This window comes from Amblyomma americanum, chromosome 1, assembly GCF_052857255.1.
Source record: "Amblyomma americanum isolate KBUSLIRL-KWMA chromosome 1, ASM5285725v1, whole genome shotgun sequence".
NCBI lineage: Eukaryota > Metazoa > Arthropoda > Arachnida > Ixodida > Ixodidae > Amblyomma > Amblyomma americanum.
The window spans coordinates 158,394,063-158,420,322 of NC_135497.1; the positions used below are offsets into that span (position 1 = coordinate 158,394,063).

A 26,260-nucleotide genomic window follows, 5' to 3' on the forward strand; every position below is an offset into this window, starting at 1 on the left:
CCAATTGTGAACTGCTGTTTCCTTGCGAGACTGTTCAACATTAGTTTGGTTTTCTGCATATTAATTTTTAGACTGACCGTACTGACTGACTGTATAGCTCATTGATCATGCTTTACAGTTCATTTCCTATGTGACTTAGCAAGGCAATGTCATCAGCAATCTGTTCCCAATCCAGGCCTCTGAATCCCTCCTGTAAACAGGCGGTGAATAGCATTGGCGAGATTGTGTCTCTCTGCCTGACACCCTTTCTTATTAGAATTCTATTGCTGACTTTATGAAGGACTATGGAAGCTATGCAGCCATTATAGATATCTTCCAGTATTTTTACACACTGGTTTCACAATGCCTGCATGATTGCTGAGGTTTCGACTGAGTCATATGCTTTCTCGTAATCTGTGAAGGCTTGGTTATATTGTGCACATTTCTCTATCACCTGATCGATAATGTGAATATGGTCTATTGTTGAGTACCCTTTATGAAAGCCTGCTTGATCATTTGGTTGATTGAAGCCTAAGGTTGTCCTGACTCTATAAGCGATTTCCTTAGTAAAGACCTTATGGGCAACGGACAGTAAGCTGATCGGTCTGTAAGTTTTCAAGTCCTTGGCACTTCCTTTCGTATGGATTAAGATAATGTTAGCATTCTTCCAAGCTTCTGGAAATAGCCCTACTCAAAACCGGAATTCCATGCAGCCATGTTGCTCGCGGGCCACGCACCTGTGACTATGGTGCGCAACAGCAGATGTGATGACGAACAGACGACCCCATCTCCGAGAACAGTCTGAATGCTTCGTTTCTGTTCAGAACATTGATTGGCGTGTTGCTGGTGTTTTCCTGCCCCTATATCCTCTCTCTCTCCCCCCCCCCCCCTAATACTTTTTTTTCTCTTCTCCCTGCTTTGGCACCACTGAGCATTTCCTTCACTTCTGTCCATGTGGTTCCGTTCTTCCAGTGTGCCACTGCGCGCTCTTGCCATGTGCCATTCTCAGTTCATGTGCTGAAATCTTGACACATGCAACAGTGCTGCTTGTCAGCGGTGAGATTCAGTAGCGGTGTGTCTCCACCGTGTCGCACCATGAAGGATGCCGGGGAGGACCTCACGATTTTGTAGCAGTGCTGCTTCGACGCTCTCGATAGTATGCACGCAACAAAGCATTGGTGGAAACCTGAAAAATAGTAATTGCTGCGCCATTCTTATCTTAAAAGCTGGCACCCATTGCTCAGTCCTTCACCAAGTACATTTATCATCATGCAAGCAGTTCTTGACGGTCTTTTCGGGGTCATTTGATATTTCAAGTTTTTGAATAATTCAAACACTTTTTTGGGTCCTTTGAAGTTCGAATTAATGAGCTTTTATTGTATATTACTTCTTTCTATCTTTCTTTCAGAGGATGCAATACCCACGTATATGTGTAACGTTTACTCAATTCCAGTGGGCTTGTTTCATAGCACAATATATATTGGTTAATAAGATTGGGTACATTGTCTGCTCTGGATAAATGCAACCAAAATTCAACATCTCAGACTGCTTGCATATTGAGAGATGTAAATGATACCGTGGTATGTATAATGGTGTAGTGTACATACACTTAGAAGTTGCGGCTTTTTTGTGGTGGTAGAGCATTGTAGGGCTTGAGCCACTGCTGTGCACGTATTGCTGGGCAAGTAATGTGATGTGTAGGTGGCTCCTATTTCATGGTGCAAGGCACCGCGGAGGCTCATTGGTTATGGTGCTTGGCTGGTGGCTCTAAAGACGCGGGTTCGATCCCGGCCGCTGTGGTCGAATTTCGATGGAGGTGAAATCTAGAGGCCCGTGTACTATGCGATCTCAGTGCACGTAAAAGAACCCCAGGTGGTCGAAATTTCCGGAGCCCTTCTTTATGGCGTCCCTCATAGCCTGAGTCGCTTTGGGATGTAAACCCCCATAAACAATAAACCATATTCTGTAGTGCACAAATTATAGCATGGATGTTTGAACAACTCATTAAAGCTGCGAACTGGGCGAGTTGGTTTGAACAACTCGCTGACAAGACACAGAGAGGCTTCAGCATGAGGCCTGTGAAATGGTTTTATTACCCAAAAAGTGCTGTATGTATACAGCTACATTCATGAGGTAACACAACAGGGGAACAGTGCTGGAACTGCATGGCAGTGTGGTGTGGCAACACTGGCGGCAACTAGAAGTTTAAGCACTTGCTTTGTATAGGACTGCCTGATATCTCAGTGTTCCCTGCATCAGTTATATGTACGATTTTTACTGTACTGATGCGGATTGTGCAGGCAGGAGCTTATTGGTTTACATTCTTTTTATGGCAGCTCCACCATATTATATATGTACTGATGCGGAAATGCAACTCTGGGAGCACTATATTGCAGTAGCAATAATTTTCAGCTGGCATTGTGGCATTGTCTTGAGGCAGCAGCTCACTTGTTGATATATGCTGTCACTGTTGTACAGAGCAGAAATAGCTTTTATGTATATCAGTGCGTGTCTGCATGTCTGTGCATGTGTACTGCAGTTTTCCTTGCACTTATTTTAGGAGGCTGCAGTTTTGTATTATGCTTTGTGTGCATGCCTTTATTGGAGCTGTTTAGACCACACTTTAATTAAAAGGACAGTTGCCGAGAATTTCGAGTTTAGCTAGAATAAATTTGGACTGCAGTGAATGAAAAGTGCTCTTTTACTTGTCTATGACATGGTGAGTACAAGAGTGCTGCTGGGTGTGGGATGCTGAAAATCGGAACTTCTGTTTGAAAATTACAAACATTACACATTGTGTTTGCAGTGCAGACACCAATTCAGCAATGATGCTACTGTAGTGAAAGAGACACCACCTGTGGTCTTTTTTAATGCTGTACAACTTTATGATTTCCTCGCTTCACATATCTCCAATGGTTTAAAAGTTGATGAATGAATCCTAACAACTGAATTGACACGTACTATGTGTTGATGCTGCTCCTCCGTGAGGAAATAAAATTTAATTTTGCTGGCAAAGAAAATTTCCTTTAGTTGCTCATTGCTTACGTTTTTTTTCTGTTATTACTCACTTTGCTTTTTTTATACAGGTTCATGCAATAAACCAAATCCCATTCATTTGCTCAGAAGTCAGAAAACTTTTGAAACTGCACTTGCATGTTAAGCATGAGCTTAATGGGCAACTTGGTGGCATGACTGAGGATACAGATTAAAGCTTAAATTCTTTTCTTTGTGCTGCAGATGGATTAACACTTAAAGCAGCCCTGAAACATCTCTTATCAAACTTGCACAATGTGGTCAGTAAGAAGGGTGGCTGTTTATGAAACCACCTACTGCAAAAATTTTTCAAGGGCAACCTGTGCCATTAGAATTATCAGTGATCAGTAATTCCCCTCAGCAATGCCGTGCCCACTCAGTGTGTTGTATATATTTCTTTTCCTCATCTACGTAATACAGTTATGTACAAGCTCTTTCACACTTAGAGGGAAACTGGGAGCGCGTGGCCGCTGCACTTCGAGTAATGCTGCGGGCGAGATTGGTGCCTCAATGCGCATGGACGGAAAGAGCAACCGGCCGTGCTTGTTTTGCGCATGCGTCTTTGCAGCCGATTCTCCCCTGGTGTCGGCGGCAGCGCTTCGCGAAGCGCGGTGGCCACGCACTGCCAGCTTTCCTTTAAGTGCGAAACAGCCTGCACAGCCAGCTTAGATGTGCAGCCTGCATTGTTAGCATTGCCTGCTTTCTCTGTTGTTTTCATTCTGCTATTGGGACATGCTGTTTGTGAAGCTGAAAACTGGCAATGGCTGCCATTTCCTTGCTCTTTGAAAAAAGATGAGTATTTGAAAAAACATAGGGAATGGCAAAGAGTTCTTGGAGGAAGCATTTAGGCCTTTGTTGTACATAGAGCAGCTGCATTTGGCTAAGATGTTCATCAACATTTGATCACATGTTACATGATTTGGTTGATTTGTTTACCTTGTTCAAGAAGTTACCATGCTTCAGGACCTCTTTAATGTGCATCTTCAGCATTTAAGCTGTAGCATATATTTCAAACTCAATGAAAGCTGCTGCAGTGCAAAAAGCTATCTGCCTTATCTGTGCTGCCCTGATTCTGATAGTTCTTATTTTCTGTTTCTTTACCAGAACATGCAGGACCAAACAGAGGATGAGAAGTTCAAAGCAAAATTGAGGTGGGTTTTTAAGCAGATAAAGCATTTGCAAAAGTGAAAAAAAATAATTACTTGTATCGCATGGACATAGTACCAGTTTTTCCTCAGAAAATTAACTGAAATTGAAGCTCTGTTGCTATGAGATTAGCCCAATGCACTGACAAATTGGACTAATTTGTGCATGAACAGTTACAATTTTGAGAAATTAGTCGGCTTGAGCTGCTTTTGCCATTGCTCCATGAGTGCCCTTTCACAATTTCCATATTCGATTATCAACTGTCATAAAATTCTTATTGCTTGAGGCCACGCATGCTGATTTTTCAGGCTCAGCAGGAATTGTTCAAGCATCCAAAAAATTTGGCAGCCTGAAGAAACAAATTTAGCCCTAAGGAAAATTTTCATATGAACTTCTTAATTGCTGAGTGTCTAAAGAAAGTGATCGACAGGTTTCTGCACAATCTTGCACTTCCATGGAATCACATCACTCTGGATTTGGTCACTGTAGTGCCACTCCACTCTCACCAATGGATGTATATGATCAGTTTAAGCTCAGACAGTGAGCACACTGTAGGAAAAAGTGCATGGCACCAGCCAGAGAGGGGACCCAAAACAGGGAGATGGAGTTAGCAAAAATGGCAAGAAAATAACAAAAAATAAGCAGAGGTGGCAAGAAAGTAAAAAATTTTGCATGGTGGAGGGTGTAAAGCCTTTTAAAAGGCTTGTAGAGTTAAACAGTTTAACAAGCATGAACTGCAGTGCAAAAAAAGAAAAAAAAACTGCCTGAGTGAACATCAGAAGGGTGTTGAATTGGGCTGGTTGGTGCATAATCATGAAAAAGGGGAGAGTGGCAGTGCTGAAAAATGGGGCTGAGTGGGATGACAGAATGCAGCACTTTGTCCACAAATCATTTTACTTTGTCCTACTTTTCAGTACTGCACCTCTCCTTCCTCCCAAAATGAAGCCATATGAACAACTTACCTGTAACTAGCCTCATTGAAGCTGCTTATGCTCATTTATTAACTTTTGTGATATAGTAAAAACTCATTAATTTAGTCAACAAGGGACCGAAAAAAATGATCAAATTATCTGAAAGTTGTAATTATCAAATGACCCCAAAAAATGCTGTTCCTTAAAGCAAACAATTCAGTGAAAAGCTATCCCCACGGTGGCGTTCCCACTGCTGTTCAACGTCTGCATAACAGTTGCGACTTTCTAGAGCCAGCCGGGACCCGTTGCCTTTTTTTGCACAGAAGGAATTTGAAAAGTGACGAATGAAGTGGCCCCTACTAAATTCAGTGCGTTAGGTTTAAATGATGATCAATAGTTTTTACTACATTGACGGAGAGCGGCTACATTCCTACAACACTATCGCTAGATCTAGCACAGTGTTGACATGGTAACCGCATTATTTTGGTGCCTAAGTGAACAGGTGCACTTAGCACAGTCAGCCGCTCTCGAGTCTCACCCCACATCCTCCTGGGCAGCAGGTTCTAGGAATGTTTTCAAGGCAGCCAGCAGCGGCATCGGCGAGTCGACTGCAAATGAGCCCATAGCAACCGCAGAGCAGCACGCATTGTTTACTCCTGCTCGGCGAGGCTGCTTTTTTCTCCCGAATTTGCCCTTTCAAGGGTGCTGGGCAGGGACAGAAGGCGGAGTGCTCCAAATTGAATACATGAGAGCCTCCCGCGGGGGGAAGACGGGGAGTGGGGAGAAGGAGGGGGTAAGGCTCGAAATGCAGATACAGAGATGTGCCAGTCTGGCCAATGCGTATGTCGGGGTGTTAGTTAAGTGGTATTCACATGGGTGATGGAATCCCTCTCTAAGTGACTGCGCACACATCACACCTTCCAGAGGCTTCCCGGTGATGCAGTTCCCAGTTTTGCTCCGGCAGCCACCGCCGATGGGGTCAGTCCCCGTCTTGCCGGGAGATGTGGCGGTACTTCGCCTTTGGCAGCATGCGTAGGGTGGCCCGCTGCCGTCTTTCTGTGTTTTGTTTCCTCCTGTTTGGGTTTCATTTCTCTGTTATCTCCCTTCCTTTCGTAGGTCTGTTGTTTTTTTCCCTCCTGTATTTTTTTTTTTTTGCCTCTGCTGTCTTGAGACCAGCAAAACCCAGTCCCCAACAATGGGGGTATTGTTTTGGCTCCTTCTTTCCTTTTCGACCTTTAGCGCTCTGTCTCCGCAATCCGGCCGCTTTGGTCGTCCCTCTCGGCTGCTCCCCGCTACCTGTATGAATTGTGAATCCGAGAGCGGCAGCACTGCAATGTCCATCCCCTCTCTTTCGCACTTAACAGTTCGGCATGTGGAATGGCCGGCAGAATGTCTTCCACCAGTGGGAGGCTCGCATGTTTTCGTGCCTTCGTGGCAGGGTGAGCGCGTCTCTGACAGTACCGAACTTCCGGTGTGGGTGAGCTCGCTAAAACAGCTTTTCACTGTAAAAACTGTGCAGAACTGCATGCATCATGGTGAATTTATTTAGTGAAAGACTGGGCAATGATTGCCTGATTTGGATATTACAGCTTGGCAGTTACTGCTTTTCAATTTTCCATCAAAGCTTTATTGCGTGTGCATTGCCGGGAGCATCGAAGCAGAACTGCTCCAAAATAGTAAGGGCCTCCCGCATCCTTCACGGTGCAGTGAGGTGGAGCTCCACTGCTACTGCGTCGCACCCATTATAAGCGGCACCATCGTGTGTGAGAAGGCTTCACCTCATGATGCTTTTGAAACAGCCGCGCAAAAGGACAAGGACAGTGAAAGAAACATTAACAACACACACAAATGCAGACGATCAACTTTATTGTGTAAAGCCATACAAAGTGTATATATGCTCATTTTCAGCTCATTTCAGCAGCTCATTTTCAATCTAATCAAAAGACACCAGTGCATGAAAAGTGCACACGCATGACAGTCATGTGGAACAAATAATACAAATCATGCACAAAAAAAAACAGCCATCATCTATCCATCACCATGAACCAACCATCACATGATGGTAGGTTTTTTTGCGTGATTTGTATTTTGTTCAGCATGATTGTCACTTTTCTCATGCTGGTCTCTTTTGATTAGATAGAAAATGAGCTGCTGAGATCACATATATACGCTTTGTATGGCTTCACACAATAAAGTTGGTAGTTTGCATTTGTGTGTGTCGTTAGTGTTTCGCTGTCCTTTTCCTTTTGTGCAAATGGTTCAAAAGCATCTAAATGAACCAACTAGCCCGACAAGTTTTATTGATTCACCACATAAACAGTGAATGGCATATGATGAGCGCGCAGTTTTGGCCCACTGGAAGAACTGAGCCACGCGGACAAAAATGAAGCAAACAGCGCCCAATGGGCGAGAAAAAAAGGGGGGAAAGGGGCTGGGGATAAGAAGACACCAGCGACAAGCTAAATGGCATCTGAAATATGCTCAGCTGGTTAGCTTGATTGGCTGATGCTGGCCGGTCAAGCCGCCTTTGCTGCGGGCTGATGCGAAGCTCAGAAAAGCGAAACCGAAGTGGTTGGACTTCTCGGAGACGAGATCGTCCGTTCGTCATCATGTCTCCCGTTGCACGCATGTCAGAGGTGTGCGAGCAACTCTGCAGCATGGAATTCAGGTTTTGAGTAGGGCTATTTTGACGTTCTTTTACTGTGCAAGTTACACTTGGATGCGGCCTCCCTTTTGGAGCCCATTCAAATTAACGGGCACGAGACCTGCAGTGTCCAGATTAGCGAGCGCGTGACTCCATAGACTTACTTGGGCGCTAGCCAGTACCGAGCCGGCGGTTCGAATGATCTGGATTTCTGAATTAACGGGGATCAATTTAACAAGTTTTTGCTGCATTTGTGGTCATTTTCGACATAGGCTTACCCCCACTGGCATTCTGTACTGCTTGTACCTACAATTTAAGATGTTTAATGGGTTCTCACTACCAGTGCTGATCCCTGTAAAAGGAGGCCAGTTTGTGTCTTTTGTCTGTCACAATACCCGGGCAGCAACTACTGTTACAGTTTATCACAGGGTTAAGATCGGTGAGATCACAAGGTTATCACAGGGATAAGATCATGTTTATTACAAGGCTAAGATCAGTACTCATGTACTGAGGGGTATTAATTGTTTCCTGTTCAGTGCAGGCTTCAGATCTGATAAGTTACTTTTTTTATGCGAGTTTTATTGTTTGTGAAGTAGTAGACTGTCCAGAATTACCAAGTAAACTGCTTATTGTGTAAAACCTTGCTTTGAAGATTAGATAAATTTTGTGACTTCACTCGGCATAATAAATTCTTTGCAAGTCTTCCACCAAATTTTGTGCAGACAAAACAAACTCTTTTTGGTATATGTATCTTGTGCTTTGCAAGATTTAACTGAAAAATAGTTTGCATACTTTAGAAGCGCATTGCTACAGAAAAGCTTATTCTCACGTTTTTGAAGGCGAGAAGTGGAAGGAAACCTTCAAGAAGAGTATGAGCAACAGATTGCTCACCTGCATTCAAAGGTGGAGCAGAAACAGCAAGAACTAGAAAGTGTGCACCGAGAGAAACGGTAAGCTAATAACCGTGTGATGTAAAGACAGTGGAATCTCTTTAACAAAATGTTTAACAAAATATTTTGTAGCCTTTTTTTGGCAGCTCTTGTGTTGTAGCAGTGTTTTATGTCTGTCTCTGAAATGTTAGATGTGTCCCTGAGCAATGTTAGTAATTTACAGGAAATCTAGGCACCATTGCAATATTTAAAATTTTCATCCTAGTTAAAAAAGGTCTGCTTAGCTGCTGTTATTTTGTGCAGAGTATGGAACCTGTACTTGCCATATATTGAAAAGTAGTGCTTTGTATTAACTGTGATACTGTATATGACCGCAGGAGCTATCACTGTCATTAGCTTTTCTAGAGACCATGTGAACTAATATGATACAAGCAAGTGGAATGCAAAAACAGTACTAATTAAAAACGTGCTGAATGTGCTGAAAAGCATTTGCCAGTGGGCAAAATGTGACGAACAGTTGCAGCCAAAAATCTAATACATACCAAGATTGAGAAATAATGTGCAAAAAAAAAGAAGCCATTAGAGATCAAGAGTCATGGCATGCACTTAGCAAATGCTCAATTGAAAACAAAAGCTACTTTCAGCAGCCACTTTTAAGTCAGGCAGTTTGATGACTCCTGTGACTAAATTTTTGTTACTAAGTATTTTTTATTTATATTACAATACCCCTACCTACAATGGTGCTTGGACCTGTAGCTATAAGGCTAGTGCTGGGTCCAAAGCACAATTCACAAGCCAAAAAGGAGGAGTACAACTCACATGAGTAAGTTACATGTCGTAAATTCAGTGTGTAAGAAAACATGCAGTCTCTCAGTTATAAAAAGTTATAAGCTTACTTAATTTTGATGTTTTATGTTCAACAAAAGGCTTTCCATGGATTGTAGAAAGTACATTTTCATTTCAACATAATTAGAAACTCCATTCCTCTTTAAAGTTGCATTGAACTTTTATTAACTTGTGCTTATAATTATTATAAGACACGGACACAAAGGTGTCGTGTGTGTGTGCGTCTGTTACCTTTCTGTCTGTCTTCCAGCGCTGGTTTGGATAAGGCTAGATTAAGCTGGTCACTAGTAAACCTGCAGCACTGTAATGTGCCCTTGGGAGTTGCAAAGGTACCTTGTGAAAATGGATTGTTGTGTGTAATATATTGTTTCTTGCTTTAGCTATTTGTAATGTGGAGGTGAAATTAACAGGCATAATGCAATTTGGCTTTGCTTTATGTAGTTGAGCCAATATTTTTTAATATGTGATAAACCATTGTATCTAGTGTCACAATTGAGTTCAACATATGTCATATACTTGTTGCCCCATGGCTTTCTGAACTTACTGAACTGGCTGCAGGTGAAAAAAATAGAAACAGCAATTAGTCTACATGAAAATGAGGAATGGATCACTTGGATATGTTGTTGGATTACAGCAGTTCTGTGCTAACCGTGAACAAACATTTGCAACACCGTTTTCACAATGCATATCAAATTCAAAAGCAGCCAGGAATTTGTGGCTGTATCTCGCTTTTACGCAGACATTAATTTTGTAAATAACCTGTGCATAATTCAGTTCTGTCCTGATGAAGTGAATTAAGTTCCATCAAAGTTGTGGCATGTGGTGATGATTGGTGACATACTGGGCACTCGTACAGCAATTTACTGCAAGAGCTGGTGGTTGTTTCAAGCCACTAAGACATTGCTGCATGCCTAAGTTGGTAGGAGCACTGAGGTGATTGCCTACGAATGGGAAAGAAAGGGAACTTTCAGTTTTGTAAAATATTTGGGCATGGCTGTGGTACAGCTCACACATTTTAAAATCACAAATGGTGCAGAAGGCTGACATATTGAATGCATCCTTGAGACATGCAAAACAATTTTTTTTTGTTTTTGCTAAATTAACATATTTGGACGATTATAACATGACCATAAATGTGGCACGAGAAGAAAGCTTGAGCCTTTATGAAAATGAAAAAAAGTAATGTTATGATAATAAATCCATCTTAACCTGTTCACGGCAACCATAGCCTAGAGCTATGCATGAACGCTGAATAATTTTCCGTGCCGTCAGTGCAACATATCCTCCTGGATTCTGAGTGTAAATTGTGTCACCGATTCTTTTTGATTCCATAAGATATGATATGATCATTTTTTTTCCAAAACATCTTGAAAATATGTTTTGCTGCATTTCAGACTTGTGGCTCTGTGCTGTGAAATGTCCAATATGGAGACACTTATGAAATTTCCGAAGCACAAAGAAAAAGTCGCCTCTTTACTCCAGTGTGTGCTCATGTGTGGTTGGTTGCACTGTTACGAGTGTTAATAAGTGCTTAAGGGCGTGTGTTGCCTGTAACTGCACATGAATCCTCTTGATTCTCTTGGCTGTCACTGACTTTTATCTTTTTAATAGATCCTGAAGGGAAAGGAACCAGTACAGCTTTGTCTGTACTCGCTAAGTAGCAGCACAAGTTCTAAAAGTAACTGAGAAAGAGCTTTTTACAACTCTATGCCTCCTTCCATGGCTGTCACATCTGCAATTCCATTGTCCAATATATTGGAAAAATATTTTATTGCCAGTTCGTGAGAGGATATATTGTTGCGGGGAGTTCACGACGAAGAACTGAGCAGCGCTGAGAGGTACTCTATGGCCTGAGGCTTGGAGAACGCTTATGCATGCTCACGCTCAGCATCGTTGTCATCTTCTAGAGCACCGATTGGCACTTCATTGTTGGCTGGTAACGCTACCTCCATGTCGAAGTCACTGTCCCAGTGAGTGCGAGGTGAGTGAAGTGGAGTGGGAATGATAGGCGTTGAGGCGGACAGCATGCACTATTTTGGAAGGAGGTGTAGCGGATGGGGTCTTGGGTTGGAGTGGTGCGATCTCTCAAGTCACGTCGGTGACTTGGCTTTGTAAAACATGGTAAGGGCCCGTGTAACAAGGCAGAAGTTTTTTGTTCAAGCCCACACAATAGTACGGGAACCAGAGTAGAACTAAGGGGCCTGGAGAATAGTGGACATTATGGTGGTTACTGTTGTAGCGATGTTTTTGAGAACCTTGGGAGGCAGGCACTTGGTGACGAGCAACCTGGCGGGCAGTGCCGGCTCGGGCGATGACATCACAAGCATAAGTAGTGACGGAGTTGGCGGCGGGCGGTAAGGTATGGAAGAGCAGTAATAGCTCTCATCTAAAAAAGAAGGTAGAAGGGCAAGTACCCAGCAGTACCATGGCGAGAAGAGTTCTAAGCAAAAGTCAGAAATGGTAGGCTAACATTCCAATCCCAGTGATCAAAAACATTCATAGAAAGCATGTCAGTGAGCATGCAGTTTAGACATTTCGTAAGGCCATTCGTCTGAGGATGATAAGCCAAGGTGAATTTGTGTCGAACGGAGCATGAATGAAGAATTTAGAATTTCTTCAACCACTCAGGAGAGGAAGCAGTAGCCACGGTCGGTGAGCAGTTGACGGGGGGCCGCCATAGTGGAGTAGGATGTTGTGCGGAGGGAAGTCAGCCATGTCACTAGCACAGCAGGTCGGGAGGGTGCACGTGATCTCGTACCTCGTGGTATAATCGGTGACAACAGCGATCATTTGTTCCCCAAGGTGGCCTGGAAAGGGCCGAAGCAAGTCAAGGCCAACACTAGAAAACAGCTAGGCCGGAGTGGCAACCAGCTGCAAGTGTCTGGGAGGCAGAGCCAAGTGCTTCTTCCAGTGTTGACAGTGCTTGCAAGCGGCCACATAGCATTGGATGGAGTGATAGAGGCCAGGCTAGGAGGAACACCGGTGAACGCTGGTGTACTTGTGAGCGACACTAAAGGTCTCTTCGATTTGGCTCCACTTTCTGCACTAGTTCAAGGAGTGCAGCACTGTCGCATTCATTTTGCCAGTGCAGCGTGCACCCACTGCACTTCCGACTTCATTTCGCACAAGTGCAAGCCTAGTGCAGCACCAGTTCTTGGCTAGCTTGCACTTTCCAAAGTGGAAATGCAGCTGTGGTGCAGGAATGTGGTGGTGCCCATATGTAAATAGGCGAAGCTGAGAAAATATGACACTTGTCTCTTAAGGAATTGATGACATTTCTTTCTTGAAAGGAGGTGGTGAGTAACTGTTCTTAGCATCATAACTATAAAGCAAAGCCACATGGGCAGCATTTCAGCGCCTATTCGTAAATCGTCTGTTTGTATACATGTAACAACTTCTTTTTTTTTTTTATCTGTGAGGAAACTATATTTCCTGGGACTGGTTCATGGCAACACTTCACTGCGATTTGCTGCTTGAAAATTCTTCACATGGTTCGAGATTTTGGTGCACTTTGATGTCGGCTCCACGTAGTTGGCTGTAATTTTGTGGCAACTCTAAGGCTAGCAGATGACCAGGCCTGCACTTGACCATTCGTTTTGGAAGCAGCCAGTGCCAAGCAGCACTTGAACTGACGCTGCACGCTGACGGCACCGCCACAGAACTTCACAGAAGTACTGCTGCGAGTGCAGCCAAATCGAAGAGACCTCAAGATGACCAGCCGTTGGAGCATCATGTAATTGTCCGAGGATGGCAGAGCGCAGGTGTTGGGGTATGAAAAGCAAGCATTTAGCGCCATCACGGCGTATATTGTGGCGATATAGCGTGCTCCCGTTGATTACGAACATGGCAAGCGAAGAATCAGGGTGATCAGCGTTGAGATGGTCGATGATGGATTAGTTGGAATCCATGCGCTGTTTGTCGGTAGTGGGAGAGAAGTTCGAGACAGACAAGAAACAGGCGTCAGAGTCACAGCTTGTGAAGGAGGATCAACGGGATGACAGGACAGACAGTCTGTATCTTGATGGAGCAGGCCGGATTTGTGTACAATGGAAAAGGTATACTCTTGAAAGTGCAACACCCAGTGCCCAAGGCAGCCATAGGACCCTTGAGGGAAGAGAGCCAGGACAAAGTGTAGTGGTCGGTAACAATAGTGAATGGTCGGACAAACAAATAAGGGTGGAATTTCGCATTGGGAGGGCCAGGCGCTCCCATGGAATAATTTCTCTCCATTGAAGAAAGGAGGCAGCTTGCATAGGCAATCATGCAGTGGTGGCAGCATTGCCGCTGAGCAAGGATGGCGCCAATCCTGTGGCCGCTGGCGTCTGTGCGAAGTTCTGTAAGGGTCGAAGTGGGCTAAGGCAGGTGGTGTATTGGTGAGGATAGCAGTGAGGTTTGAGAAAGTGTCAGCGTGCTCAGGGCCCCAAAAGAAGGGAACGTCTTTCTTCAGCAGATTGGTGAGAGGGCGCGTAACTTCCGCAAAACTGGGGGCGAACTGGTGAAAATAAGAACATAACCCAACGAAACTGCGCACATCACTGGACAAACGTGGAATGGGAACGGCACTGATGGCGTGAACTTTGTCGCGGTTGGGGTAGGGTTGAACGCCAGCAGCATTAACCTAGTGGCCTAGGAATTTAAGTTCGTGGCGAGCAAAACTGCGTTTTTTTAGTAAAGCTGAAGTCTGGCACAGCAGAAGAGCACAGGGATGGGCAAAGGTCGAAGAAGGTGGCTCTCAAATGTGGGCGAGAAAACAATCACGTCATACAAGTGGCATAGACAAGTTGTCCACTTAAAGTCGCAGAACAATGAGTCCATCATGCATTCAAATGTGGCAGGGGCATTACAAAGTCCAAAAGGCATTACTTTAAATACATAGACACCATCTGGTGTGATAAAAGCGGTCTTTTCTCGGTCCCTTTCGTGAACAGGGATTTGCCAGTAGCCGCTATGAAGGTCATGGAGGAAAAGTAGCGGGCTCTGTGTAAACAATCCAGGCCATCATAAATTCGTGGAAGAGGATAGACATACTTCTTGGTGATCTTGTTCAGATGCAGATAGTCGACACAAAAGTGCCAACCCTGATCTCTCTTCTTAACGAGCACGACAGGGGATGCCTAAGGGCTGTTCGAAGGCTTGGTAATGTCGTTGGCCAACATCTTGTCGACCTCCTGCTTGATGAAGTGGTGCTCGAAAAGAGATACACAGTACAGCCTCCGGTACATAGGACTGGCATTGCTGGTGTCAGACCAGTGAGTCACAACAGACATTTGACACAGAGGACGGGCACCAAAGTAAAAAATATTACAGTAGGACACCAAAAGGTGGTGAAGATCCTCAGCGTACTGGTACTCAGCGTACTCAGATCTTGCTTAATCATCCCGGAAATAGGAGTTTGACCGGAGATGGGTGGTGGAGGGGCTTGAGGAACGTCCGAAGGTGGAGCAGGTGTGGGGCAGAAATGGGGCAGTCAGTCAGAAGTGACAAATCAGCGAGCGAAATGCCTTCAGGAAGAACTTGGTAAGACAGGCTGAAAAGGACAGGAAAGTAGGTGCTACTCTGAGTGACGGGCATGACGGTGTGTGGGAGAATGAAGTTATGGTGGAGAACAACATCGGTAATGGGGCAAGTGATGTAGTCGCCGTGAGAAACAGGCGCAAAAGGCAACACAGTGAGGTAGACAGCAGAGTCAGGTGGGCAGGCTGGAGGGGACGTCGGAGCATTACGGGCAGGTCCAGTCGAAGAAGGCTGCTGGAGCAGTCCAAAAGGGCAGAGTGGGCTGTTAAAAAGACCAGACTGAGGAGCACGTTGTGAGGGCATTGGTTAAGGACAGTGAACAGAACCGGGATGTGATGACTGGCAACGGTGACTCGACCAGTTCACATTCCAATAGCAGCAGCAGTACTGCCATCAGCGACGCAAACTATGGATGAAGTGGCAGGAGTCATCACTTTCTTGAGGGGGCAGCGAAAAGATGAGCTGAGGACTGATACTTGAGTACCAATGTCAATGAGGGCAGGGACAGGAACACTATCTGCAAGGATGTCCAGGAGATTAGAGGGAAAAGCAGTGGTCAGCAAAGGAATTGCAGTCAGGGGCATCAAAGCAGCGTTGCCTCCGGAGCTGCATCAGCTAGTTTCCCAAAAAGCGGCTGGTGGAAGATGGGAGGAGCTGCAGCGAGGAAGAGGGGAATGAGAATGGCGGGCTTGCGGGGAAGGTGAACGGCTGGATCCATGAGCTGGCAGAGTGGGGTGGCTCCAGGCGAGAAGAGGCGGGATCCATAGTTGGCGTGGCGATTAACATAGGGGAAGGAGTGGAGAGGGACCGTTGGCTGCGACAGTGGCGAGAGATGTGACTGACCCGCAAGCACGTGAAACAGAAGGGCCAGTGGTTGGGGTACACAACTCCGCACGATTGCGGTACTGCTAACGTGCAGTGAAGGTGCTGGTGGGTGTAGTGGTAGAGACCACAAGAGGGTTTTCCAGTGTGCTGCTAGAGGGCATGCCCATGTTTGCAACCTCCTGGCGAACAGTGGCCTGATTGAGGGATATAGTGGCCAGCATGTTGTGCGGCAAAGGCAGGGTGGAGGCAGTGGTTGTCAGGGCGTCTAGTTCATGGTGTATGATCCGAGTCAAAGTTTCAGGGTTCGAGGGCTGCTGCAGGGTCAGGAGATCCTCGCACGAGCACCTGGCAGCTGTGTTTGGCCTGTGTCTGGCCTGTTCGAAGCATCGGCGCACCTGTAAAATGGAACCAACTGTGGAGTAGTCTTTACTGAGGAGAAGGTTGAAGGCGTCATGAGCAATGCCATTTAGTATTTGCAACACCTTGGGCTGTATTCCGAGTTTTGTCATAATAAAAAGCGTCAATCTGTCGCAGCGGCCACACCTGATTGGTCAAAACGCCGGAAGCGGATGTAGGTTCGGTTGCGACTGTGAGCGGCGGCAGGATGTCACTGCATTTTGGTTGCCGCAGCGCATGGTCTGCTATGTGTTTGACGTCACCGGTCCGGTTTCTTCGACACTTTTCGCTGCATCCGAACCACCACATCTGCTTCAGGCGTTTCGACCAATGAGGTGCGGCCGCTGCGGCAGATTATGACGCTTTTTATTATGACACAAGCTCAGAATACGGACCCCTATCTGCCTCGGACATTTCCTTATCAACTTTTCTGCACAGGGCCAAGATGTCTTAAATATAGGAAATTTAGGATTCGATAGAAGTTCCTTCTTAGCGGCGAGCTGCAATTCAACAGGCTTTCCAAACAAATCTCGGAGCTTCTGTTTGATATATCCCAGGATGTGAGATCTTCGTGGGTTTTGGACTGTACTTGTGTGGTTCCGGCAAGGTAAAATATCGCATTTTTAAACACAAGCATAGCGTCCCACCTGTTATGCTTGCTGACACGCCTATAAAGCGAGAGCCAGTCCTCAATATCCATGTTGTCAGTACCACAGAAGGTGCTTGGTTCATGGGGGTAAATCACGATGACAGTCGGTGCTAATGGCGTGGATGGAGCTGCTGCGGTAGTCATCGCAACGGTACCAAGGTGACGGCCACTACGTAGATCCAACTAGTGGGCGCACAGCAGGTGATGACGTTACCCCACACCTCATACCATATGTTACGGGTAGGTCTCCACAAAGAGCTGTGCAGCACTGAGAAGTACTCTAGAACCTGAGAACACTCATGAACACCCACTCTCAGCTTGTCATCTCCTAGAGCACCGACTGTCACTTTGTTTTCGGCTGGTAACAATATGAAACATGTGACAAAATCGCGAGTGCCAAAGCCTCCCACAAGTAAACACTGGTTTGTGTGTTCGCCCTTTTACAGTGATAGCTGTTAAGCACCTGTCCTGGGTTTTGCATCATAGTAGTAGTAGTAGTAGTCGTGTGTCGTAATCGTCGGTATAACCAGTGGGTGTGTTTTCATGGGAACCACACGAGGGGGGGGGGGGGGGGGGGGGGGGGGGGGGGGGGGGGGGGGGGGGGGTGGGGGGGGGGGGGGGGGGGGGGGGTACCCGAGGAAGGAGGAGGGTATGGCGTGAGTGGAGGAATCCATAACCAGTGGGTGGTTACTCTGGAAGGCGGAGGGTATCGTGAGAGTGAAGGAATCCCCTACCGGAGGATGGTTACCGTGGAAGGAGGAGGGTATGGCGAGAGCATAGGAAGGCGTAACCGGAAGGTGGCTACCACAAGAACCGTCCGGTAGGTGGTTACCTTGAAAGAAGGAAGATGTAGTGAGAGCTAAGGAATCCCCAACCAGAGGATAGTTACCTTGGAAGGAGGAGGGCAGGGCGAGAGTATGGAAAAGCTTAACCTGTGAGTGGTTACCGTGGAAGGAGGAAGGTATGGGGAGACTGTAAGGCGCAAGCAGAGGACGGTTTCTGTGCGAGCTACCTTGAGGGTAGTTACCCTGAAGGGAGGAGCAGGAGGGTTACAGTGGAATGAGGAGGGTTTGGTGTGAGTGTAGGATTGTGTAACCGGAGGGTGGTTACCACGGGAACTGTCCAGAGGGTGGTTGCTGTGGAGGGAGGAGGGAGAGTATGGGGAAAATGAAAGAATGTAGCATGGTTAATCTACAGCAGCTGCTGTGAAATGCGCCGCCTGAGTGGTTCATCGGTGACGCCGTGTGCATAGAGCGGCGGACTGGAGAGAAAACCTTGTCGAAAAGCGAGTATGCGGGGAAAACTAAATAGAGTGCTCTAGAACTATACAATTATGAAGTCGCTATCATATCCTCTACCTCAAAGTACTGTAAAATATAAATTCCTTGACAATGTTGCTGAATCATTACACTGCGGTAACCGTCCTGTCAATTTTTCCCCTTTCCTACTCCTCATGGCTCTTTCACTGCCCTTCCTTTTTCAACGGTCCGCTCTGACTTCTTTCCATGTTCATAGCCATGATCTGTTTTTCCTGTGTGTGCCATGTGCTTTCTTTGCCTCTGCAACACTAGGGTGCCGAAAAATTGGCTTCTCTTTGCAGCTCAGAAGTGTGGTGCTATCTCAGAGAGCAAAAAAAAAAAAAATAGCAGACAATTTAGCTTGGCTAAGCACGGAATATCGTGCAGTAGCACTAGTTCCGTATGTGCCAACGGCATTTGGCCTTAAGACCTTTACCATAAAGGCCTTTAGCCAGGAGGCCTGCAGAACTGTAGAAAAGCCCATAAACGGAGAAAAAGATGAAGGCCTCTTGTAATCTATTATAGGCACATAAAAATAAGCTAGTTCATAGCATCAGCCATGTTGCATATATACAGCACATACCAAATCAAGAGGACAAAGCTTTAGAAAATTACATGTGTGGGCATATTATGGGAATTTTTATCTGTTAATGAACTGAATTATTATTTTTATATCAGACTGAAAAATGTTAAAAAAAACATTGAAAGAAGCATGCCTTGGTAATCTTAGAGGGTGCCTGATTCCTGAAAGATTATTTTCCATCTTTTAAACAGTGTGTACCAAATGCTGACAAAGCATGAACGTGTGGCTGCATGCACACATTGCGATAACTACAGCTGTTTGATCTTGGGAACTCCATGGCAGCAGTCAGTTATAGATGCTGCTTAGTGCAGCAATTATGAGGCAGTATGAACCTAATACATTTATTTAACTCCGTGAAAGAAATGTCCTTTCATATGGGAATATATTTGCAGTAACTTTACTGTTGTTTTCCTTGCTGTTCTATAGCACTGTGTGACCTTTACAAATCTCCAATGACACGCTGATCTTTCCAAGTATTCGGCTAATATGCAAACAGGAAGTACTACTACTTGTGTGATGCCCACATAATTGACATTGTTTCATAGATTTTTTTCATTTTTTATTGTTATTTTATGTTTTCATTCATATTAGGAGCAGGGCCATTCTAAATAAAAACATACATATTCACAGCTGGTTGCTTTTTTGGGAAAGTGTGGTCTAAAGGTGCTGTGTATCTTGTGGACTACAGGATTTCTTGGGGATTCACGCTCTTTGTAGCAACTCATTTTTTGCTGTTTTTTTTCCTCATATTCTATTTGGTATGCTTCTGTGCAGTTGGGTCAAAACTGGGTATTGCGTTAAGAGCCGAGAGTGGAAGTTTTGTAGTGATAGTTGTGTACAGGACATTCCCCATGGTAACTGGCATCACTGTGGCCATTGTAACAAAATTATAGCATTGTCTGAGTGGGAATGAGCCATCAGGGATGTGGCCTGGGGTTAGGGTGCTCTCGAATGTATGCCATCTGTGGTGATGCTATAGGTAGGTGGACCCGGAAGCAGGCGTATTTATGGGGTGCAGTACTACTACCACTGTCACTTTTTCACCCTTCAGGGAGGGTGTGGAGTTCGAGTGCTTTTTTTTTTTTGGCTGAAACAAAGTTTGTTAGCATTTGAATGTGCACCAGGATGTCTGTGTGTGAGGCCCATTTTCCCAAAACAAAAATTCGGGCCACACGTTGGCCTGGTAAACTTTTTCCTTGATGTGGGGCTGACACACACATATACCTTTTTTTTTTTTTGACGGTCCAGAATTTAAAATAAAAGGTAACTTGGTTTAGATTTATTTCAGCCTTGGGGCTATATTGGGGGCTGTGGCAGTCACCAGAAAGAGGCAGAATGATTTAACTCTTTCCTTACCGTGCAGAAATGGCCGAATTTGGGTGTTTTAAAATAAAAATTATTTTTCAAGAAGTGCTGAATGCACTGAGCATTATAATACATAAAACTGTAGCTTATTGATTACACTTCCGGACAAAAAAAAAAAATGCCAGAGTTGTCTGTCGAAAATCTGTTGGTTAAATATGCTGGTAACACACAAAAAAAGAATGCCAGCAAAACAAAAATAAGCCACTGCAGTGAGCCAGAAATTGACTGCAAAAAAATTAAAATATACAAAGCGTTGCACATGTTCTTAGCAACCATTCTTGCAATTTCGAGCTGCGTACATAATACACTGCACTTTCTGCAGCCTTTCAAGCTGGCAATATGACCGTTGTACCACTAGAGAATGCAGTAGCATGAGGTCATGAAGTGGAGGTAGGTGTGGGATGTGCTGCACATTGTTCTTGTTTTTTTTAAAGCAGAGCTCGCAGTTCCTACTTCCCCCTGCTTTTTTTTTTTGGTTGGTAGTGAACGGGTTCCACAGGTGAAAAGGTGGAGTGACCTTCCTTACCATCATCATAATAAAAAAATCTGGAGGCACATTTGGTAAAATATCTTGCCAGTATGTTGCAAAGACACTAAAGCACCAAATAAAATCACTTTCATCATTTAAAAATCAAGCACACTGCATGAAATACAACATGAACGGTATAACGAAACACGTAGGAGCATGCGCTGATGCCCTGGGCCTCTGAGACGAAGTCTCGCAATCGAAACTGAAATCCAACCATTCTACATAGTTGTCTAACTCACCACTACTGCTTTAATAAAAAGACAGCATAGGAACCAACAAAAGTGCTCAATGTAGCCTTTCGCCTTTGAGGAGCACGCAGCAAAATGGACACCATGATCAGCAACTGGCGGACTACATCCAGTCAAAGTTTCATTTTTCACGTCATCTCATATTACAAAATAAAAAAAAAACTGAAACCAAAGAAATGGTGTTATAGAAGCAAACTAGATGGCGCAGCTTGTCTAGGAGCGCCAGGTTCACAGCCCAAGTGATATATGACCCATGGCCTATGGCGCGCTAAGGAAAGAGTTAATTAGTTAACAAAAGCAGTTAATTTTAAATTTTTGTGTTAGAGATAATGTTTATTTGCAAAATTGGAACTCGTCCACAGAACAGTCCAGCTTGAAAAGAAAAAAAATTTATCAAAAGATTTGTAGTGGGCGTTACAAGGCAAAGAAATGTCGCCCTGGTAAGTGGCTTCACACCGTAACATAGAAGCTGCGAGTGCCTTTGACGTTGATCGCTGTGCCTTGTGCTTTGCATCACACTACTGACATTTTTGCTTCAGTCCGTGGCTTCGGGGGTTCGCAGTTGTGTTGGAACCCAATGAGCGCCGTCATTCTGCTCGCCATTTGGCGTGAAGACAACTGCATAGCCATTGTTTGTGGAAGCGGCAAAAAGAAAGGCTCACATCACTTTCAACTGCTGAGTGCACAAGTGCCTTCGATGTATTGTTTATCTGTTGTGACACCCTCATTGCAAAATGTTCAGCGTGTAGCCGTTTTGTGAGGATAATTATTGCAAACCACGGGGCTTATTGCCAGTTTTGACGCAGCTCTACTGCATTGATTGGAGATTTTATTGTCTGTTTAGGCCATACATTCTGCTTGAGGCAAAATAAATATAAAAGCGCTCTGGTTACGGAGCCGTACCGACATTAACCCATATATGCTTAGCGTCCTACATATAGGACACCGCTTTTTTGTGCAGGAACTCTAAAATTAGGCCCTCATAAGCTGCCTTGAGGTCAGTGTTTGAGCCCAAATAGCCAGTAGTTTGAGCGAAATTTTTTACAACCTGGACCGATAAATATGGAATGTGCTGTATACTGGTATACAATAGATGTGCTGCTATTTGTTGTTTCAATTTTTTCATGTATTTCCACAAGCAATGTTGGACATTTGTCTAGTGGGAGAACAGTACTTCTGATTTGCTTATAACTGTTGCTTTGCTGTGCATTTAGAGGCATTATATGACTGGTGATTCCATTGCTAAGACTGAGCATGCAAAAGGTGCACTTTGTAGCAGATACAAAGGTTATAAAATAATATACAGGGTGTCCCAGATAAATTTAGCCAGGCTTTAAAAATATGCTGCGGCACTCTAAGACAACGCGACCAAATGCATGTTGCTGGCTATTGTATGGAGCAACTCGCACAATTTTTGTATCGTGCTTAATTGCATCGTTAGTTGAGGTTCATTAACCAACTTCGCAAGCAATGAAGATAGGCAAAAAAGTCCAATGAGAAACTTGTAGAATGGTCCGCGAAATGGTCCGATTGAACAGTTTCTAACTTTCCATCTGTTACGTATCGGCTTTTTTTCACTTGCTGCAGATGCCCGCTAAATACAAAAAAAATACCACGTGACATGTCCACTTACGCGCCGCGACTGCAGTGCTCGCGCAAGCGGGCATGTCACGTGGTATTTTTTTGTATTTCGCAGGCATCTGCAATGAGCAATTTTTCCTCCATTGAAATGCAGCCGCCGAAGCAGGGATTTCACTGGGGTCCTCTGGCTCAGTAGCCAAGCACTCCAACCACTGAGCCACCGCAGCAGGTCCTTCTGTACTCAACACTACCACAAAAATAGCAATGTTCTTCTATGCTTTCCTTGGTCTCAACTGAAAATGAAAATTGGTTTTTTGGCGAAAGGAAATGGCGCAGTATCTGTCTCACATATCGGCTAATTGCTATTTGTTACTGCTATTGGCTTCTTTTGTATATTTATCCTAACAAGCAAAATTATCTCCTTTACATTTGTTTGTTCAATACTTCATACTGCAGGCCAATCTTGGCAGTAATACTGTGCTATCAGAAGGGAAAAACCAGTCTGCATTGTTCCCTTGCAGCATGGCATCCATGTCTGTGGAACCCTTTTCAAAAATTTTCTCAATCTGTCTCTCATTGTTTTCAGGAAGTCAGTGATGCTGGCTACATTTAAAATCCCTGCTGGACAGAATGGCAGGGCCATTTCATGCTTAAGAAATAAGAATCGCTTTTCCAAACAAAGAAATAGAGATAAACGTCTCCAAGTTGTATGGCGCACTTAGGAAGTGGTTTTGTGTTGTCACTTCTTTCTTCTCAGGACGCGGTGGAATGATTTACTAAGGGACATTGTACCCAAGTTTTCTTTGTGGAAACAGGTTCTGATTATAAGGAAAATAATTGGGCATAAATGTGTTAGAAAAATAAGGCTGCAATTTCATGAGTGTGAGCGTGAAAGCGTGTGGCGTGCGTGAATTCAAGTTATTGAGCTATTCATGTGTTTTTTTTTTTGTGAAATATAGGGTTCTCGGTATACATACACAAATTTTCAGATTTTTCTCAATGGTAGAACACAATGCTTGTCTGAACGGGTTATACTGAGTGTTCCAGCAAACATTTAAAAAAACTTAAAAAAATAGGGAGTGTGAACAGGAAAGAAAATATTTTCAGGAATAAACTCTCAGTTGCTAAAAAATTTAGTTAGAAAGCTAATTAAATAAAATAGCACCATTTTAAGTCTGGTGGTAGTGCCTAGTTTCAATTTTGTGTATAAAAGCGCCGCATTTCCTTCAGCTGCAGAGCTTTTGAGAACAGCTTTTTATTTGTGTCAAAAACTGATATGGCATTTTCTTTTCCATGCCTTCGAACTTCCCATTAGCACTAGCCATCAGACTGTGCTAATTTAATTGGAAGTTCATTAGCTAACTTCAAGATGGTTTTTATGGTAGCTGACATCCGCTGCGGCTGACAGTTTGTTCCTGAAAAGTTTTTCTATTTGGAATTCCCTCTTTTTAGGAATTTTCAGATGTGCTTGCTGAAACACCTGGTATGTTGTTACATGCTCATGGGTTTAATCCCAGCTGCTGAAGCCAAACTTTAATGAAGACGAAATGTAAATATGTAAATTGTGGGGCTTAATATGCCAAAGCGATGCATGGGCTGTGAGGGACGCTGTAGTGGAGGGCTCTGAATTGCTCCGAATTAATTATGACCGCTTGGGGTACTTTAACATTCGCTGACGTCGCACAGCACACAGGAATTTTTGTATTCCGCCTCCATCGAAATATGGCTGCCACAGCTGGGATCAAATTCACGACCTCCGGATCAGTAGTCGAACGCCAAAGCCATTGAGCCACTGCAGCGGGTTTAAAGATGTAATGCAAAATGCTTGTGTAGCGAGATATCGATGCATATTAAGAAACGTCGGGCGACAAACATCAATTCAGAAGGCTCCAGTATGCTGTTCCGTTGTGTAACTTACATAATAGTACAATCCTTTCATGACATACTGCGTCTTGCAGCGAAAGGAAAAATGTGCTTGTCTTACCCTACTTGCTTTTGCAGTTCTATGAGGTGATCAGTAGGCAGAGCTACGAATTTAAACAATTTAACAGCTTTTCTGACCAGTTTTGGTAAACTAATCATTAGGAGTTTTAATATGCCAGTGTAAAAAAGAAAAGGAAAGATACACGGCATAAATTAGACCACCACGCACAATAACAATTGGTGTGAAATACTATGTGAATTGGCTTGGCTCTTCATGCAGTTGCTGCTTGCGTGAAGTTTTATCTCCTGTCGAAGCAAGAGCATTCCATGTTTATTTCCAACATGGAGAGCAGCTTACCAGGCTAACCACACTTCATGTATGCACATAGACATGCAAAAGCTATTGTAAAAGGCCTCCGGTTAAAGCTTACACTACTGCTTGAGGAGGCTGAAGATAATCTTGGAAGGTTCAGGAAGGCAGTTTCAGCAAAAAAAAAAAAAAAAAAAAAATCCTGCAATTTTTTTTAGATGCTGCACTTATGTAGCTTAGGCTCCATTTTAAGCTCACAAATACTGAAAAAACAAAAACAAAAAATATGCACTCCTGTCGCGACTGCTAAAGTTTATTGCATGTATAAAGCAACTGCAAACAATTACTTCCTGAAAAATTATGTCGACACTCCAAGCACCAGCGATCATAGTCAGCAGTTCCACTGTCATCTGAAAAAGCAGTGCTTTGCTGCCTATCCGCTAGAGGTGACATCTTCCGCACTGTGCTGGAGATAACCGTATTTACATGTATACAATGCGACTATCAGTATAACGTTAGGGGGCAGTTAGAGACCACACAAAAATGACGAAAAAAAATCAGTTGTGCTCCATTAATATGACCTCTGTTAATGTGAAGGACTCGAATTATGGACAATTTTTCTGGGAACCAAACTTTTTCAATTCATTTACGCCTCTTTAATATGAAAACTCGCTGTCCGGACAACGTAAAAATGCATAGAGCCCATTGCAGCCCATGTATTTCTGCTGTGTTAAAATGGACAGAGATGAGAGCCATATCTTGCCTGCCCCAACCAGATGTTTCCTTCCCTGTATTTTGAAAGCAGAACAGCAGTGAAAGGCAGTGCAAAAGTGCAAATGTCTTAGCGACAGCCCTTTATTTTTGTGCTTTCGTATCTTACAGTGCCAAGGTGCCCAGTTGATGTTCCTTATGGTTAGCTCTATTTCATGAATTGATGTGAAGCCGCTTTCAACAGCTGCCAGTGACTAAGTATGGACATGTACTTAGCGGTTCATGGGAGGTGAAGAGGCATAAGCTGCATTCGATTCAGAGCTTGTTTAAGGCACCAATCCTGAAAAAGTGCTGCTGGTGCCAACACGGTGCAGAACCAGTTCCGTGGTGCAGGTGCAGCGCATGCAGGCAGGTCTTGTCTGCTTGCCATGGAGGTTTTCAGTTCTCGCGTGTATTTTTTGTGTGGAGTCACGTTCGTGCCTAACGAGACTTGAGGCAGCCATGGAGTTGGCCATGGTTGACGACGACAAAATCGCATAGTTCCTTGTTATGGAGTTTTCTACTCTTCCGACAGTGAATGTGAGAAAATCGACTCTGTGCCGTCTTTTGCCGCAACTCACTTGTTTGGACCAACCAGTCGAATTCCAAAGTACTGTAAAAGCGTGGAATTTCGAATTCACGAGACCCTTCAGACCTCTAGAGAGACATTGGAAAAATTTCCGGTGCGCTTCAAGGCCCTTGTATATTTTCCCGACGCCTAGGGGATGACGCCCACAAATCACTGCAGAGAACCCATCTCGCTCATTTAGCGCTTTATAAGAAATATAAGTAATTCAGCAGCACCAGAGGGCTTCCTCGCTGCTTAGCGCTAGCCCCGGC

General features: G+C 44.3%; 1 protein-coding gene across 5 annotated transcripts in view; it reads left to right on the top strand.

Moving 5' to 3' along the window:
- LOC144114038 (uncharacterized) overlaps window positions 1-26,260 on the top strand; it is a 60,146-nt gene that overhangs the window by 31,523 nt on the left and 2,363 nt on the right. For 2 of the 5 annotated variants that reach the window (XM_077647476.1, XM_077647477.1), the window contains 2 exons: window positions 4,117-4,163; window positions 8,553-8,663. In XM_077647476.1, the coding sequence (XP_077503602.1) occupies window positions 4,117-4,163; window positions 8,553-8,663 (158 nt within the window). Of the gene's footprint in view, window positions 1-4,116; window positions 4,164-8,552; window positions 8,664-9,359; window positions 9,427-11,356; window positions 11,511-22,552; window positions 22,683-26,260 lie in introns of those variants that run through there. The other 3 variants (XM_077647478.1, XM_077647480.1, XM_077647479.1) reach the window with 3 other exon arrangements.